The 17,770-nt window shown below is 29.7% G+C and overlaps 1 protein-coding gene across 1 annotated transcript in view; it reads right to left on the reverse strand.

The window, feature by feature from the left end:
- The window catches only part of LOC148230562 (uncharacterized), a 243,250-nt gene that overhangs the window by 28,787 nt on the left and 196,693 nt on the right, over positions 1–17,770 (reverse strand). Inside the window, exons 6-7 of the mRNA XM_088194636.1 lie at positions 14,516–15,402; positions 13,694–13,865 (exon numbers count right to left, since the gene is read on the reverse strand). Of these exons, the coding sequence (XP_088050762.1) occupies positions 13,694–13,865; positions 14,516–15,402 (1,059 nt within the window). The remainder of the gene's footprint in view (positions 1–13,693; positions 13,866–14,515; positions 15,403–17,770) is intronic.

The following is a 17,770-nucleotide window of genomic DNA, read 5'->3' on the forward strand; positions in this document are numbered from 1 at the left end:
TCAAGGCATTGGAGTGTTAAGCTGGGGCTCAATTAGGACTTAGGGTGCTTTGCCTTATGACTGACCGAGTGGTTTCACCGTGGGAAAATTTTCGCGAAGCCATCGAAAATATCTACGACCATTAGGGACCTAATGAATGTTACGTGATACTATTTTTTATTTATTGAACGATTAAATCCAATTGTATTGGCATTATTCGATTACACTTTAGTAAACTGTTATTTTATCATGCCTCCTGGATTCTGAGCAGAATTTTTTTTTGGTAACTAATGTATACATATATTATATATTTCGTGGACTTTACTGCCCACATATTCAGCGTTTGGTTACTTTTAAATAATATTTTTTCTCTACACAATCTTTGAAATTATTTTTTCAGCCTCACTATTTTTTTAGTCTTAAATAAATATACAGCTTTAGAACAAAATATATTTATCATGACTCATCAAAATAATTTATTGAGTTATTAAAGTTTCTGATATCCTGATTAATAAAAAAATGATTCGATCTTTCCAGGTTGCAGCTGAATCATCCTTTATGATGAAATAGGAGTCAAACATGACAGAAAGAGTCTACGACCCATCAGACATGTAGCACACACTCTCGTAGAGGGGCTACCTCAGAAACTGCAGATCCTAGATCTGCAAAAAAATACTATTATTTAAACCCAAAATAAATAGATTAAATAATTGAATTTATTTTGACTATGTATTTTACAGTATAGTAGCAAATGCTACGATATTCTACTTACAGAATTCATAAGGCATAACTCACCATCACTGGTATATATTCATTATTAACCCTTTGGATTCAAACTATCTTATGTATCACAAAGTATGACAAGTGAAATTTTCTTGCTAGTTAGATTGTTGAAATATCTTTAAAATTTAATATTATATATACTCTAACCTAAGCTGGTTCAAGGCAAAGCCTGCGAGCCACATGCCCAATATTTTTTAATTAATTTCCACGAAAAATTGTCAATATATAACTAAAAAATACACTAATAATAATATTATTTGTACCTTTCAAGAACTTGTGTGGCCTTCTACTAAAATTCTTTGGGACAATCTGGTCCTCAGTAACTTTAAGGTTGAACTAACCACATAATAGAAGCTGTTCAATAATATAATTAAATACAAAAATCTTTTTAGATTCATATTCCGCAAAAATATTAAAAAATAAAAAATTTTAATTAACATTTATAAACGCATTTATTATAAAAGGTTTCTTGTTCTGGTGGCAAATATATTGTTGATAAAAGCGAGTCAAGTATTATTAGAATATTTGGAAGCAATATAAAGGATGTGACATTGGTCACAGAAGAAGGAAGGCAGATGGGTATGCTGAGAGAGAGTCACAGCATTGGACAAATATGCGTATCGTCCAGCATCACCACATCGCGATAGTTCACAGCTGACAATAATTCAACTCGACACTCCAGCAAAGTTTCTGATTTACAAAACCAGCTATTTTGATTCCATTTCATGACAGCATTTCTAAATATAAGTAGTTAAAAGATTTTCCAACGTATATTTTGACAGCAAAGTCGACCTCAACACGAAAATATAATTATATAATTCGAACATTCTAAACATTTTTTTATGCACGAGGCTTAGCACTGAATCCGGTTCGTCGATATTATTTATAATATTGATAACGCGATAATAATACTAAATATATATTTTATAATATTGATAACGGGTTTCATAAATGGAATAAAAAAACACCTTCGTACATATAGAAATAAATTATAATATTAAGACTTTATTATTGTATATTTTTATTTTTTCTTTCTGTTATGTATTTTTTATATATTTTTATATATGTTTACTAAATTTGTTAGATGTAAAGATTAGCTATTAAGCTAAATAAATTAATAAAATAAAATAAATAACCCTTCGAGTGCTACGCTGCTTAAAAAAATCATACACTCGCATATTCACCAATTCACACCGCACATCAATCGAATTAAATATATAAAAACAATGTGTCATGTCGTTGATATTACAATGAAGTAGCAAGTTTCAAATTAATTTTTCTTTTCGAGTATCATAACTTCAACAACCTGAACCACAGAACATGTGCCACCAGAGACTGTAACCTTCAACGACTACAACCTCAGAGACTGCGCCGTCAAAACTTTTGCAACTTGAGCTAGGAATAAGAAAAATCGAGAAAATGGTACAGCTAATAATTAAAAAATTTACTTTTTCTTCCGCTGACTATTTATATTAAAATTAATAGCTTGTAGACAATTCACAAAGCAACTCTAAAAACGTGTTTTAATAGTTTCTAATCTTTGTTTATATAGTTTATAACGTTTGATAGGGTGGCGTTAAATAAATTCAATATTGATTACTAGCGAATCCAAAGAAAATATATTCTCTTCTCAATTTTGGCTTAGCAAAAAAATTTTAAATAAAATCAAGAATTTAAAAATGACGCTTTTAAGAAATCAAACAATTAAATTTCCATATTTAATTTTGTAAATAATATTTTGTAACAGGCGATCAATCGATAAGATTTATTATAACCACACTAGAATATAAATTTACAGCATTTAACCGCAATAACCACAAGATCGATCCGTACAAGTGACTAGTTTGGCATTCGTATTTCTAACGACCCAATATATTGTTGAATATGCCATTGTAACAGAAACGTCAGCGTTAATAATCAAACACTACGTCGAATTCCATCAGAATATGAATTATGCATACAAACTCTCTGACAGGCATGCCACGAGAGAGCGAGAAAGATTACACGGCGTGCGTAATTCGGAAAAGCTTTGAGAATAATAAAGTACGTATATTGCAGGGTATGTTATTTAGTGTCGCTGAGATATGCAGCATCCCCGGAATCCCTTTTCACGTTCCCAAAGTTTCCCAAAGATTATCCCTGGGGGCGAGCGAGCGCGCTACATTCAACAATACCTGAAAAATATCGACGAAACATATGTATACGTATATATTATCTCGTCGTAGTATACCCTACTTGAGGCACAATAAGCGGATAAATAACAGTACTTATCCACGTCGAATCAAATATTTATGCGGCTAAACTGCTGGAAGGGTTTGATTTTGACCCTAATTTCGTTTATGCGATCTTTTCGCAGTGCCCCCATGAATAAAGTATATCATAATAAAGGATAAGAACACACATTGACGTCACATCTCGTTTAGTTTCGATGGAGTATAATGTAACTCGATTCTGTGTCAAGATTTGATGGGTTAAAGATTTGAACTGTTGAAAGGCATTGTATGTTAAATAAGATAATGGTAATTCACTTTATCAAAAAGCATATTAATTACAATAAACATTAATTTTTTATATACATATTATATATAGTCTAACTTTATTTATATTTAGGATTACTTAAATATGGTATTGTTTTATAAGTAAGTAAAAAGTATTTGTTTTTCAACATTTTTGCTTTGAAAAACTGTTTTTTTTAAGACTAATTATGAGTTATGCAACTGTTAATTTTTATCATAATAGGCATAGTCTGTCCGAAATATTTTAGTAGTTTTTACCGTAATTCTGAGAACTACATAAAGGAATTTGCCATTTTTAATTGCTCACTTGAGTTTTAAAAAGAGATTGTAGGTTTAATTATTTAGTCTCGCTTAAGTGACCGTTATGATCGGTTGCATGATTGCGTGATTTAATTTATTATAAATATTATATTAACATATAAAAAATGCCAAAAAAATGCGTATTAAGTAAAGCTAACATAGCGAATTTAATTTTATTGCATTCGCATACTGTTTATTATTGACTAAATATGTCGGAAATTAGAAAACACATTAATTGTTCAAGACACACTGTCCAAAATGTTTTGAAACAATTCAACGAATATGGTTCTTACAAATCAAAGCCAAAAACTGGAAGAAAACGAGATACAACTGCCCATAAAAATCGAATCTTTGTTCGTAAGTCCCTTAAAAATCGTCGAAAAATGTCTGCTGAAGTCTCTGCAAGCAAATGACCATTTATTTCTTCGCAGATGGTGGGAAAAAAAGCTCATCAATGTGGGACTCAAAGGTTTTAATGCCCGACACAAACTGTGGCTTTCAGAAATAAATAAAACTCAAAGGTTAGAGTGGACCCGAAAACACTGACATTAGACACCTGAAGATTGGGTTAAAGTCATTTGATCCAATGAATAAGAAAAAAATAAAAAATAAATTTATTCTAAATTATTTAAAAAATATTTTTTTGTGTTTAACACCCATGGTATACTTGCGTCGAAGAGTCGATTGCATAGTACCCAAAGTTAAATATAATGGCGGAAGCGGTACGATCTGAAGTTGCTGAAATAAAACATATACACTTGAGGGGGTAGTGTGAATAGTGACATTTATATTTCAATGTTGGAATCCAATTTAATGGATTTATACAAAAAAATATTTTCAAGCACAGACCACGCTTCCATCTGATTCCAGCAATCAAACGTTCCATACCATACTTTGTGAAAAATCAGGGATTGGTTTGCGTCAAGGAGCTTAACACTTTTAGAATGGCATGCACAGTCATCAGACTATAGAGCATTTACGGTCAAAATTAAAAAAAATGGTTGTCCAACACAATTGCAAATCCAAAATTGAGCTGCGAGAAAAATTGCAAATAGAATGGAGATAATTGTTTCCGTCCACCAGCAAGTCTTTAGTTAACAGTATGCCAAAAAAGGTTGCAGCTTTAATTAACGTTAAGAGTGTTTTAGTGAAATTAAAATTTGTCATTGGGTTGGAAGGTAGTTTAATTTAATTACTGAGTTATCATTAAAATTGATTTAAAATATATTTAGTGTACCACAAAAACAACTTGCTGTTCCACTAGTAATACGTATACTACCATAGTTTGAGAATCATTCATTTAATATTTGGATTGTTTTACCTAAATTTAATTTATATTAAGTAAAATAATATAAACTTTAATATCAATAATTGTTGGATTACAAAACTGTTTATAAGCTTTTACATTTTTGATTTAATATTTATTATAGCAATGTATTATTAGTGTGTATTCTTGTTATTCTAATTCCACATCTTTCACTATCTAAATTAATAATGGTCTCAATTTATTTTGGTTTTTTTCATCTTTTTATCTAATTTTAATAAAGAGTTTTTATACAATGTTCACTTACATAATCCAGCGATTCCCAATCCACCCTTTCAATTTATATTTTTAATTTAAAATCTTCAAACAGTGTACAGCTCAACGTTTTATATCCATCGTTAATCGAAACAACGGGCTTAATAGAAAAACGCGCTTTAAAGCCTCGCAAATCCCGACACGGCGTAGCATTAAAACTTTAAAGCGCCACCGAAACCGACCAAAGGCGGGTCGCATAAATCTCGCGTTTTTAACCCTTGTCCTTTGGCTTAACTCCGACAATTATCCCTAGCGCGAGTTAAGGACACGTTTACGCCCTTATTGTTATTATATTTTCTACAATATACACATATACATATCGAGTGTTATAGAGCGAATGCTCGGCACGTTCGAGTTGGACCGATTGTTCCGGACCTTAGGCTTTCAGGTGAGAGTATCTCGGAGGGAAGAACTTGAAGAGAATTAGGTTAGACAAATGAGGAGAGCCTTTAATCTTTTTCGGGAACAGGGACCGATCCCTTGGTGTAATCCACTGACCATTATTCCAAATCCTCCCTGTGCCATGCCTGAAACTGTGACCCGTTTCTGACTTTATCCTGAGGGCATATCGTCGAAATATATAATATAATTAAGCAAGATATGTTCTGTAATTCGTTTTCTTTCTATTATCAGATAATGTAGAACATTATAACATAAAAAGGAACATATTTATATGGAAAAAATATTATACACAAATATGAACAACTACGGAAGTAAGCTCTAACTAGTACATTACACTCACCTAAAAAGCATTGTAAATGCAAAGAATTTTAATATAGATAAATACATATTATATTTATACTATTCATAAATAAATATATAATAAGTTGTTGGCTGAAAAGTTCATGCAGAAGCAACACTAATGAAAACTTCAACTTCCTTAAAGTTCACATAAGGAAAGTTTTGAAATTCAAAAATATATTCAAACCAATATATGGACTTATATTAGATGCCTGAAAAGTTTTAGTGGTGATAACCAAAGCACAGTGATATGTTCCCAGTGAGATTATAAAATAAAATATGAATATAAACTTAAATAATTGTATATAGAACATCCAATGTGTTACATTTAAATGATGGTGGTAATACATATAAAGCTAGCTGAATGCATTTTACTGTGCTCGCTGAAAGAACGTGATAACCATTTTTAGTCTCAAAACTACTTAGGAATTCAGCCAGTTACTTCCAACCATTATACATTTAGTTTCTCTCCTGAAATGGCATAGAATTGAGTCAGCAATGCTTAACCTTAGTTTTATGCGAACAGGCTATATTATTATGTTTTCAATCCGCGAACATAATATAAGTCAATTCACTTAAATTGTATCATAATTGAAATATTTTTCTAATAATTATTAATATAAAAAAAAGTTGACACATTTATATGCATATTGCCTTGTAAATAAAATTCATAAAAAATTATGTAAAAACGAAAAATAAGCGGTAGATAAGGTCCGTAATTTATCTGTTCAATATACTTGGTTTATAAAATAAAAAAGATATTTAACATAATTCTGTTAATACCTAATTATAACAATCTATATACTTTGAACACATGTTGAACTTTAATATATTAATAATATACTAGAATCATATTTTACGAAATGTACCATAAAATATTTTGAAGAATAAATATTTTGCGTTTGCCATATAAATATTTTTTCCTAATAAAATTTTTTAGAACATTATTTGCCATATTAAGTAAAAAATATATTTATAGCAGTGTCAAGTTTTATAAATCAATATGTTAATATTTTAACGAGCACTTTTACTTTAGTAAAACATGAATTAATACTAAAGGCCATCTTCTTTAAAAAAACTCATATATTAAAATTTTGTGGAGAAAATCCTAAGGCTCAGATTTCACAAGTAATAAAAATTTTAGTGACACTTAAGCAGGATTTAGCAACATGTCACATAGATTTGTCTCCTTTATTCTTTGTAATATGCGGTTTTTACTTAAATAAATATATATTATAAATAATCCAATCTCATCCTAGCAATGAAAATAAAATATTTTTCAAGTAATATGAATATTATGCAATAATTTTCACAAACTATCTAGTACAATTAATAGTTATTGATGTGCTTAGCATAAACAGACAGTTAACAAAGATTCTTTCTGAAAATGTTTGCATCATCCTAAGAAATTAAATTTAGAAATACAGTTGAGCTCAAATAAAAATATGTTAGTTGAATGGGTTTTTTATGTCATTTTTACATATTTTTACAAATACGTATAAAAGAGCGTTTTAGGGCGATTGCTATTTATATTTTATTTTATACTCAAAATGTTTTTATAATTATTTACCTACTTAAAAATCAGTAATAAATGGCAATATGCTTATTTATTTAATAATGATTAATAATATATATTTAAAGTTTTTAAATATATATTATGGCTAAAAAGATAGCTAAATTAAATCAATTTTGCTAAATATGAAAGATAAAAACATTTTAACCAAAAAAAATAAACAATGAGAAATGTAAGCTATAAGAACGTTTGTACGAGTATTATTAATATTATACATTCTGTATAGAACCAGCGTTTTGGTGAGTCTTTTTTTAATATAAAATTCAATATTTTCTTATATAAATTTAAAAAATACATATAAATTTAAAAAATGCTTAAGAAATTTTGGAATAATCATGTTATTATTTGTATTTCGGTACACTAATTATTAGGTTTGTGTTTTATTTTATATTTTCTATATCCAACATTAAATATGCACTTAACGTTGTAGATTTCATATTAAAAATATTATTATTTACAAAAACTGTATCGTATATGTTTATTGTGCCAGTTAAAAATATGCACCCTTTTTATTTTGTTTCTCATATATTTATGTAAAAATATATTAAAAAAAAATATTTTTTAAGATACTGTGAAGGTTCCAAACACCTGCATAATTCATCTATGACTATTTATAACGAACGAAAACATGCTTTGAAAGATAGTTCTTATGATCAAATATTTGCGTTAATAAATGGCTAAATTGTATTGACTACCTAATTTCACATATATCCCGAGACGTTATTTATACATAAATAGCGCGGAAAAACTACTATTTGTTTAGAAAGGACGCGCGTTAACTAGATATTTTACCCTGCATATATTACTATTGTTATTCTACCTACTGGCTAACAATCACCGGAGTCACCATATATTTTAAGTCAGAATACCCTTTGTGGGTGTATCTAAGAAGCAAACATCATCATCTGTGATTCGCCAGAGCTGTTTCAAACTAGCATTATAAAATACGCCATTGAGACGCCATGATTGAACTCAAGACACTTTAGCGGATCGTCCTGTATCATCACAAGAACACTTCCCAGCTGCTATACGAAATTATAGCTGACAATAATACAACTTTACATGCTAATAAAGATCTGCCATTTCAACTCCACTAACATCTACAAGAGTTAAATTATATATGTTTATTAAATAAACTGTAACTAGCTTAAAAATATGTGTTTTCAACAAATATGCGACACATATGTTTATAAATATTTTTTGTAAAATTTTATATTAAATCTTTTTAAAAGACCACTATTATATTTAATTTTAAAATTATGTATGAGTAGATAAGTTTTCTACAAACAGCAGCTTTATATTATTATAATAACTATTTAATTAATTTAAATCAATTTATGTTATCTTAGTTAAATTTAAATTGAAAAGTTTTTAGAATTACAATAATAGAGAAAATCTGGTTTTAAGTAGATGCAGTGTATGAAAAAAATTGATTATACAAATAAATTTAAACTAACTATGACAATATTACTCTTTCTAAAATACGTCGAAATAAATTCGCATAGTCCTACCAGTGTACTAAATAGAGTAACGGCTCCACGGTACTCAATACCGAATCACAAATCAGAGGTTGACAACCTTACCATTCGATAGGAAACAAGCTGCGATTTTCGATTTACCCGACAGGAACGAGCTTTAACTGCTGCCATAAAATCTCACCCGCGAATCGCCATTAATATCACGGATCATACACACACACACACACGCCAGGATTTTTATTGCCCTCTATTAGGTTCGTGCCTTTTACATCTTCGGCGGTTGTTAAGTCCCTAATTGCTGGGCGACAGCTCTTGTAGTAACGACATCGGGTCTTTGTGTCCCGACTACACACACAATGGGGCGCAAGAGAGCGGTACGTGCCTTGTCGACTTTCGCCACCAGACCGTAAAACATACGATCGTATCCGTCGGTGGGTACTTGGGTGCTTCGGTTCCAGGGGGCACTTGGACAAAAGCGATGGAACAACGCGGGGAAAAATAACTAATTGTTATTCGTAGCGCGACCAAGCGCCGAACGGTTACAGCTGAATCATGGAAAATCGTTTTATGTGTGGTAGATAGTCGCAGTTCGATTAGAGAGATGCAAAAATCTTAAGATGTGCATATTGGTATAATAAATATGTATTCCAAATAGCTTATCAAAAGTCAACCGCTTTGTAGAATTTGTGTCTGGCTTAGTTGAAACGTTGTTGTTTAATGTACTAAGCTGTATCAGACACTTTAACTCTTGTGTTGCAAATCTGCAACAATTTATTTAAGCGCTTATAACTCAGTCTACGTTCAATAAAGGAACTCTATTGCATAATGTTATATATGTGTAACAAACGCCGAGCCATTGTGTTTTCAAATTATTCCAAAAGATGTCTCTGTACGCGTGATAATGCCATTTAAAAAAATCGTTTGGTGCAAATGTGTCACATTTTTGCGAATTTTACCATTTGTTTTCATTAGTGCTAGTGGATATAAAACAAAATAAAATTAATTTATATACTCCAAAAAGGTTAGTCTACCACTGTTTATTTATTTTTGATTTCTAAGTTTTATAATAGTTGCATAAAATAAACAAAACATGCAGTTGTATACATTGGCACATATTGAACAAGAGGAACAGATGCAAAATGCCGAAATGCAATGGAATTTCACTAACAATGTGTGAAAAATGTGGTGTTGTCTAATATTTTAATAAAAAGAAAAATTGCTTTAAGAATTTCCACTAATAAATATTTTTTGTAAATTTTTAATTTTAATATACTTTTTTGGCGTTCTGCATAATCCACAAATAAGCTTTAATATATTTTTAATTATTTTTGCCGTCATTTTAAGCCTAATTTTAGAGAAAAAAAAAATTTAATTTGAAAAATCATGCATTTAATGGTTTAACAACTCATTTGATATTTACGTTTTCCTAAGAGCCATTATATCATTTCAAAACCGTATACCACGGGGACAGATTTTAACTAAAATTTTGTAGACTTATTTTATTTCGTTACTGAAATATAACATATATAAGTAGATAGGTACAAACATAATTAAAAAGAATATAAATTCAATAAAAAGCTTTCCAATGACATTTTTTACAGTAGATTCGGTAGATATTAAGGATAAAAATTAATTTTCGTATTACTGAACTTCATATAAAATATATAAATGTTAGATTAAATTAAGCAATAATTAACTCTGTATAATTCCAAATATTTGATTTGTCATAGTATTACATGAAGTTAAGTTAATAAACTAAGCAAAGGAATAAATTAATTTAATTAATTACTAAATAACAATTCTCTTTTCCTCGCTCTCTCATAACTAAAATATATTATCTGAGCTATATTTAGTTATTCTCACGAAAGAGAAATAGAGAGAAGGGAATTAATAAATTACAAATGCAAATTACTCGACGGCATCCTGGTTTGAATAAGTAAAAAGAAGTACAAGTACAATACAATTTGCGACACATATTTTTAATCAAACAGCGATTAAACTTAACTTGTAAGAAAAAAGGATGAGCCATTAAGTCCAATTTATAAACTGATCTCTTATTTGCTTTGATATAAACCACAGTTTTGTAAAATGTTTGTTAATTTACGACTCAATACAATAAATATATATGTACCGAATCACTAGAAGTTTTTTTTTTAAAGTGAATAAGCTCCAGTCGCGAGTTTTTCCTCATAGAATACTGTAAAAGGTATATTGCTATTTTTATAAAATCTATAAAAAGATTGACTTAATCAAGCATTTAATACATGTGCGAATCAATATTTAATGCTAGTGTACAGATATGGAGATAGCTTGCAAAATTATGCCAAATACATATGTACGATACGAGTGAGCCATTTTCGTCAGATTTCCAAATTTTGCTTAAAAAGTAAATCTTATATAAAATTTATCCCACGAGAGAGAAAAATCTCGCAGCCCCCACAAAACAAGATGTAATTTGTGATAATTTAAAAATAAATATATATACACGAGCTCATGTCAAAAAAATATAGCCTTTGCTTTTGAGGGCCAAACATACAAATTGTTGTCCGTAACATGAAAATAAAATTAAAAACACGGCTTTTATTTTCAAAACGTATATTTTTACGGCGAAACCGTAGCGCTTATATTATATTATGTATGTTATGAAGGTTCTCGCTTTTTTTATAGCGTTAATGGCATTTACAAACTTTTCCATTATTTATTATCCAACCCTTAATATTTTACTTTAACGTTTTACTAGCACACGTTCGTATACGGTTATGTACATTGTTTTGTTGTATATCAAAAAAGCGTATAAAAACTTTCGCGTGAACGTAAAAAAGTGCAATGCCATTTTTTAATACTTAGCTTCAGATATATAAATAAATATTAATATACAAAGATATTTTTTATGCACATAAACAAAAAGTGTAATAATAATTTCTCACTAAGATAATATAAATATTTTTATAATAATATGCACATTCAATAATACCATAAAAATCTAGTTTTACATTTGTACTGGCCTGTAAAATAAATTTTAGGAAACTAAAAACATTCTTACTTAGGTGATTTTTTTTCTATTCCAAATGCTATCAAAAAATATTTTTTAGTATTTCTTTAAAACAAATTTGTTAAAAAAATTTGCTTTCGGACTATATATTTTTTCCGTCACTTCAATAGTGACGGAAAAAATACTTTCACTTCAATCTTCAAAAAGTTTAAATTTTAAAGTAAAATTTGAAAAATGTGGATATCTTTACAAAAGAAAATTATTTAACATTATTATAAAGCCGAGCAACAATACGGACAACGGGTACGTATACATGGCTTAATTCACAAGATGCGGTATCCGCATTTATATTCTGGAAGTAATAGTCGGGCACTTTGAGTTGAGGAAGGTCGAAGGTCATTCCGAAAGATTAAAGAAGGCTTTTCAGCCCCTATCATGGCTACGTAAGCCCGCTCGTTCGCCAAAGACGGAATCGTGGGCGTGTATAATTTCTGCCTTTTATAATTTCATAATAGGAAAAGAAAGTAATTTTCCTAAACGCTGACACACAAAGGATATATACTAAATGTAATAATTTATCCATTTATGAAATATGTACTATAATATTTTAAACTAAAAAAATTGTTTTATTAAATATTTTTTATAATCATAATTCTTTAATAACCTGTGAATCGGATACTTAGATATATGAAACATTAAGAATATTAAGGGCGAACTTAGAAATGCATGTTACTAGATAATCGACTATACAATTATTCAAGTATTTAGGATTATTAGGAACGAACTAAGCTTAAAGTTGTATTATAAAATATGACATATTTATAATTAAACAACATTAATATCACAATGTACGCAATAGTGAAATTGTATTATTTAGAGAGCACTCATATGATGTATAAAATTTTATTTTAAATTTAAGCTAACAATATTCGCAATCAATGTGATGTTTTTAAATATTTGTATATGTGAAATACTAAATTATATGCTTTGGTAATAACAAAACAAAGTTAATTATTGCTTAATTAATAAAATCGCTAAAATTCATTTGATATGAAAGCCCAATAATTATTCTACAATTACCGTAAGATACAATGAAAAGTGCGGGCCTATTTATGTGAGATATTGACAAAGTTTTCGACGCGGTTTGATTCACAAATAAGACTATTTGATACGCTTGAAACGCTAATGCCTAAAAAGTAGAAGCGATGTTTTTATACTTAATAATGAACACTTAATAATAACATTTCAGCTAGTGTTCCTTAGGGAAGTTTACTTGGACCATTTCTATGGATATCTAATGTACGCTGACGATACAGTTTAAATAACGAGAGCTTATGGTCTAATGTATTGATTTAAACCAATACATTACATAAATGTTTTGAATAGGTAAATAAATATTTTAAGAAATGGAACATTTAAATTAAAAAAGAAAAAATAAGAGTGAATTGAATTTGCAAAACGTAGACAAAATTTGTCACTGCCTCTTCAAAGTAAACAGGACAGTTACGCAAAATAAAAATTTAGCGTTAAACACTTGTTTAACGCGATATATAAACAAGCTTTATAAGGTTTTATCACATTAAATGACAGACTCAAAGTTTGTATTCAAACATTAAACAAACTTGAGCGATATTTTTTTATGATAAATCCTTTTACGGAATGCTGTTTATCTTTATCGCAGGGTCACAAGACATCATCGATTTTTATAAGAAAATAATGTCATATAAATTAAAAATATGTTAAAATGCTTACCCAACAAAATCACTAGAAAAACGGTTGTAAGGATCTGGAGGATCGTCCGTCCAACAACTGGCTATGCTCGTTTCATGCTGCAGGATCTTCAGAGGATCTTCGTCGGGTCGCGACAAGGCTCTTCTGAAGGCTGAGGTCAAGGCACGCACTGCCCCTCGAATTAATTGACGATCTAGAATAATAAAAATATTAAAAATTCTAATTTAACTATTGAGTTGAATAATATGCCATTGCATTTTTTGCTATTTTTTATTGTACTGTAAAAAAACTGTAAAGTATTATATTTATAAAGCTAAATAATTTGTATTAAAATCGTATTTAAATGTGTTCAATGTTTTCATGTTCCCATACCATTTTTAAAATAAATATTGTTGTATTTAATTTTATAATTTAATTAGGTCTAATTTAATCATAAATAGTGATCATTTTAATAGTTGATTCTATGGTTTTTTTTAATGTTATTATAGCAAAAAATTATTAATATAATGTTGTCCCAAAAACTAAACCTAAAATGAATGCAATGTATGAGACGTAACACAATTGAAAATATGTTTTGTACATTTTATAAAAATAAAATTTAATAAATTAGGAAAATAAATGGTAAAAAATGGCTTTAGAATTGTTTCGTTATCTGATCAATTGATTTTTTATTGCCATATTATTTCCATGTAGTGTAATAATTTTTAAACAAAGTTAATCTTAATTCACACAATTATTACTTAGCATAATACGTATTTAACCAGAGCTTAACGGTGTTATTTATATTGCTTAAATTAAAAAAAAAACAATCACTTGATTTGGTTATTGTTTCAATCGGATTACCTGTTCTAATCGGCACCGGCCTCAGAGCCAGCAGGCCCACTGTGAAGGCGTCCAAAACGGTCGTGTTGGTGACCACGTCGTCCATCCTCTCCGGCTTGTTGAACGCCCACAGTCTCTCAGCCCTCTTCTGAGCTATATGCGAACTCGAAGGGCTTAACATCGTATTGAACACACTAAGGTTGTGCGCCACAGGCCCAGTATCAACAAACTCAACACCGAAGCCTTGGCCCTTTCTACTATCATTATCGTTAACATTATCTAAAATTCCACCCTTACTAGCGAGAGCGTCCCTTATGTACAAATCGTTATAATTATTGTGCTCGTTGCGATCGTTTAACAATAAAAACCTATCATTATTATTAATTAGATTCACGGTCGCATTTTTTGTTATTATTTTAGAACTTTCAACGCCTTCTTGTTTACTATTATTTATTACAAAATCGTTATGGCTAAGATTATAACTAGTAATATCACTTTTTGGGTGGGGCTCGCCCAACATGGCGGACCTGAGGACTTCAAAGCTCCTCGTGACCGATTCACTCGTAGTCTCAACACTCCTCTTGTACCTATCCAAGTCTTCTAAACGCCTGCCGGGGGAATGCCTCTCCTTGTGGTCGGCTAAATGCTTTTCGCCCTTGGCCCTCCGCTCGATCTCCATCTCGACCAAAGCGTCCGGTCCTGTGGGAATCTGCGAAGTCGAGTTGTTGGCTGCTTGGGAGGTTTGTCTCACTTGATGCATTGTGGACATGGTATCTACCCAGAGCCAGACGAAATGGCCCTCGAGCATATTTAGTCTTTTGGCTTGGCGCAACACTTCCTGGGCAGTTTCTGCGTTACTGAATAAGACCATCACGCCCCTGGTGGAACGCGATACGTCTGCAAGTCGTCTGAAAAAAACAAATGGCAATATTTATTTATTTAAATTAAAACCATAGTAACCAAATGAAAAATAATATTCTTTTATTTGGATATTCAAAATTATAGATCCCGATTCAAGAATTCTGCGAACTAAAGTGATATAGAGCAGACGAGTAAAATGAGTCTTAAATATATTTAGTGAAAGTTTCTTTAACCAAAACATTCCTACAGAGATCGTAAGAATATTTTAATAGATGACATATTATGATACTTTCCGACACTAAAGGGCAAACGATTGACAGAAGCCCATCTTCATCTAAAATCTTAATCGCTATGTTGAGTAATCAAGCATCAAGCTGGACCAGTAATGCGAAGAGATTAAGTCAGTTGGGGAAGGCTCTTAAAGTTAGATGCCCTGAACTCCTAAGTAGATGGTTAAGTGTGAATGTCAGTAGAAGAAGTCTCTAAGAAAGTCTCAGAAATTCTTAGCCAAAGCTTTTGAGAGGAAGTTCTCAGACACTTCATTGCAAAGTGATTTTTGTGTATTCATTAACATGATAGTAGTATAGAAGAGAAGTCAAGCGTCAAATAACTGTAGCTACAACTGAATTCCAATATCAAAACTCTTGCCGTTGTGGTTCTTAAACTAATATTTATTAAAAAAAAAATATGTTAATACTTCTTAAAAACAATACAAGAAATAATTAGCTTGTCTTATGTGTATTTTATTAACTTTAAATCATCAAAATTAAGCCGTTAAAATAATATACAATACTTATACTGGATTATAAGTTTAAATTCTAAGATCAAAACTTCACTCAAAGCAAAAGGGTTTTCTGCCATCGTGGCTCTTTGACTAATATTAAATAGAAATAATACAAATGTTACACACCAACAATTAATTATCTTGTATTATATGAATTTCTAACTTCAAGTCATCCAATAATAAGCAACACCAACGATTCAATAACAACGCTATTTTAAAACCAGCAAGTACTATAGAAATATATTTTATATAAACACTACAATAAAAAAATAAAATAAGAAGCATACATTTTAATGGTTCGAGATGTTTAACTAATTTCAACTATTTTTTTCTCCTACATAATTTATTTAATTAATTAAATAATTATTATATTGTAGACATAAATACTCATATAATTGTATTACATTTAAAGAATTACGTTAAAACAAGTTTTAAGAACAGAAGAAATTTATGAACAACACAAACGTTATATCTTTAAAACCATCCCCATGCCACCCAAATGCTTTACCACGAATGATTTGCTGACTTTTATCTTTACCGCGATCTTCATTGTGTTTTAACTAGGTCAGCTTTAATTATGATCTTTAACTTTATATAATCAGACTTTTAACGCTGCCGCTTCTTATTTTATCAGACAATGTAATAACCCCAAATAATACTTTTTTAAATTATCACTTTATTATCGAATTTTATTCAATGTTTTGACTAAAGTAAAAATGAAGAATTATATACCTACGAGTTTTATTTGAAAAATATTTAAGGGCACTCTACTTAAATCAAAAATTTATTAAATACTGAAAACGACGTATTTTTTATACAAAGTATTAGTTTATAATTAAGACATTTTGTGTGATTACTAAATTAAAAACAAATTTTAGAGATAAGATCTGTATTATTAATTACTTTAAGAATATCAGCAAAAAGTTAATTGCTTCATTGAATCGTCACTAAAAACAACTAACGTAGCCCATATTTAATTTATATAACGTTATACTTTAATATGTATCCTATAAACTGAACAAACATTGAAATAAATATGAAATATTTATTTATAAACTTGATACTTTCATTCCGGAAGTTTACACAACTATAATTAATTTCCACGTGATTGAAGTAGAAAAAATGTTTATTTTATCTTTTATTAAACACATACTGCACTAGATATGAAATATAATTAATTTTTTTATACATCGGAAAAATGCATAATAAATTTACACAATAATAAAAAAATAGTATGATAATAAAACATAGAGATTTTTATCGTTTACTAGCCCCTTATCTCATTTCAGGCGAAGTTATACGTTCTTCGCCGCTTATCTAACTTATTTTATTACCTCTCTACATTAGTAAATAACCCTTTAATTTTGATAAATGTGACATTTGCCCATATTCTCAATGAATGTAACAAGTACTAAAACGCTTAAAATTATTTACCAGTGATATTTTATGGTATTCATGAATTATTATTTTTTATATCAATCACTTTTGAAATCCAAGATGAGCATTTTGCGAGGCTTTGTCGAGTGTTTAAACGATACGGGTCAACTTTAACCTTTCGCTTTTGCCATTTAACTACGACGGCACACGTACCGAAAGCGTCGAGTGATATATGAACAAATAAATCAAGCGGT

Source organism: Plectrocnemia conspersa, unplaced genomic scaffold (assembly GCF_051122295.1).
Source record: "Plectrocnemia conspersa isolate PC_06_02 unplaced genomic scaffold, ASM5112229v1 ptg000010l, whole genome shotgun sequence".
Taxonomy (NCBI): domain Eukaryota; kingdom Metazoa; phylum Arthropoda; class Insecta; order Trichoptera; family Polycentropodidae; genus Plectrocnemia; species Plectrocnemia conspersa.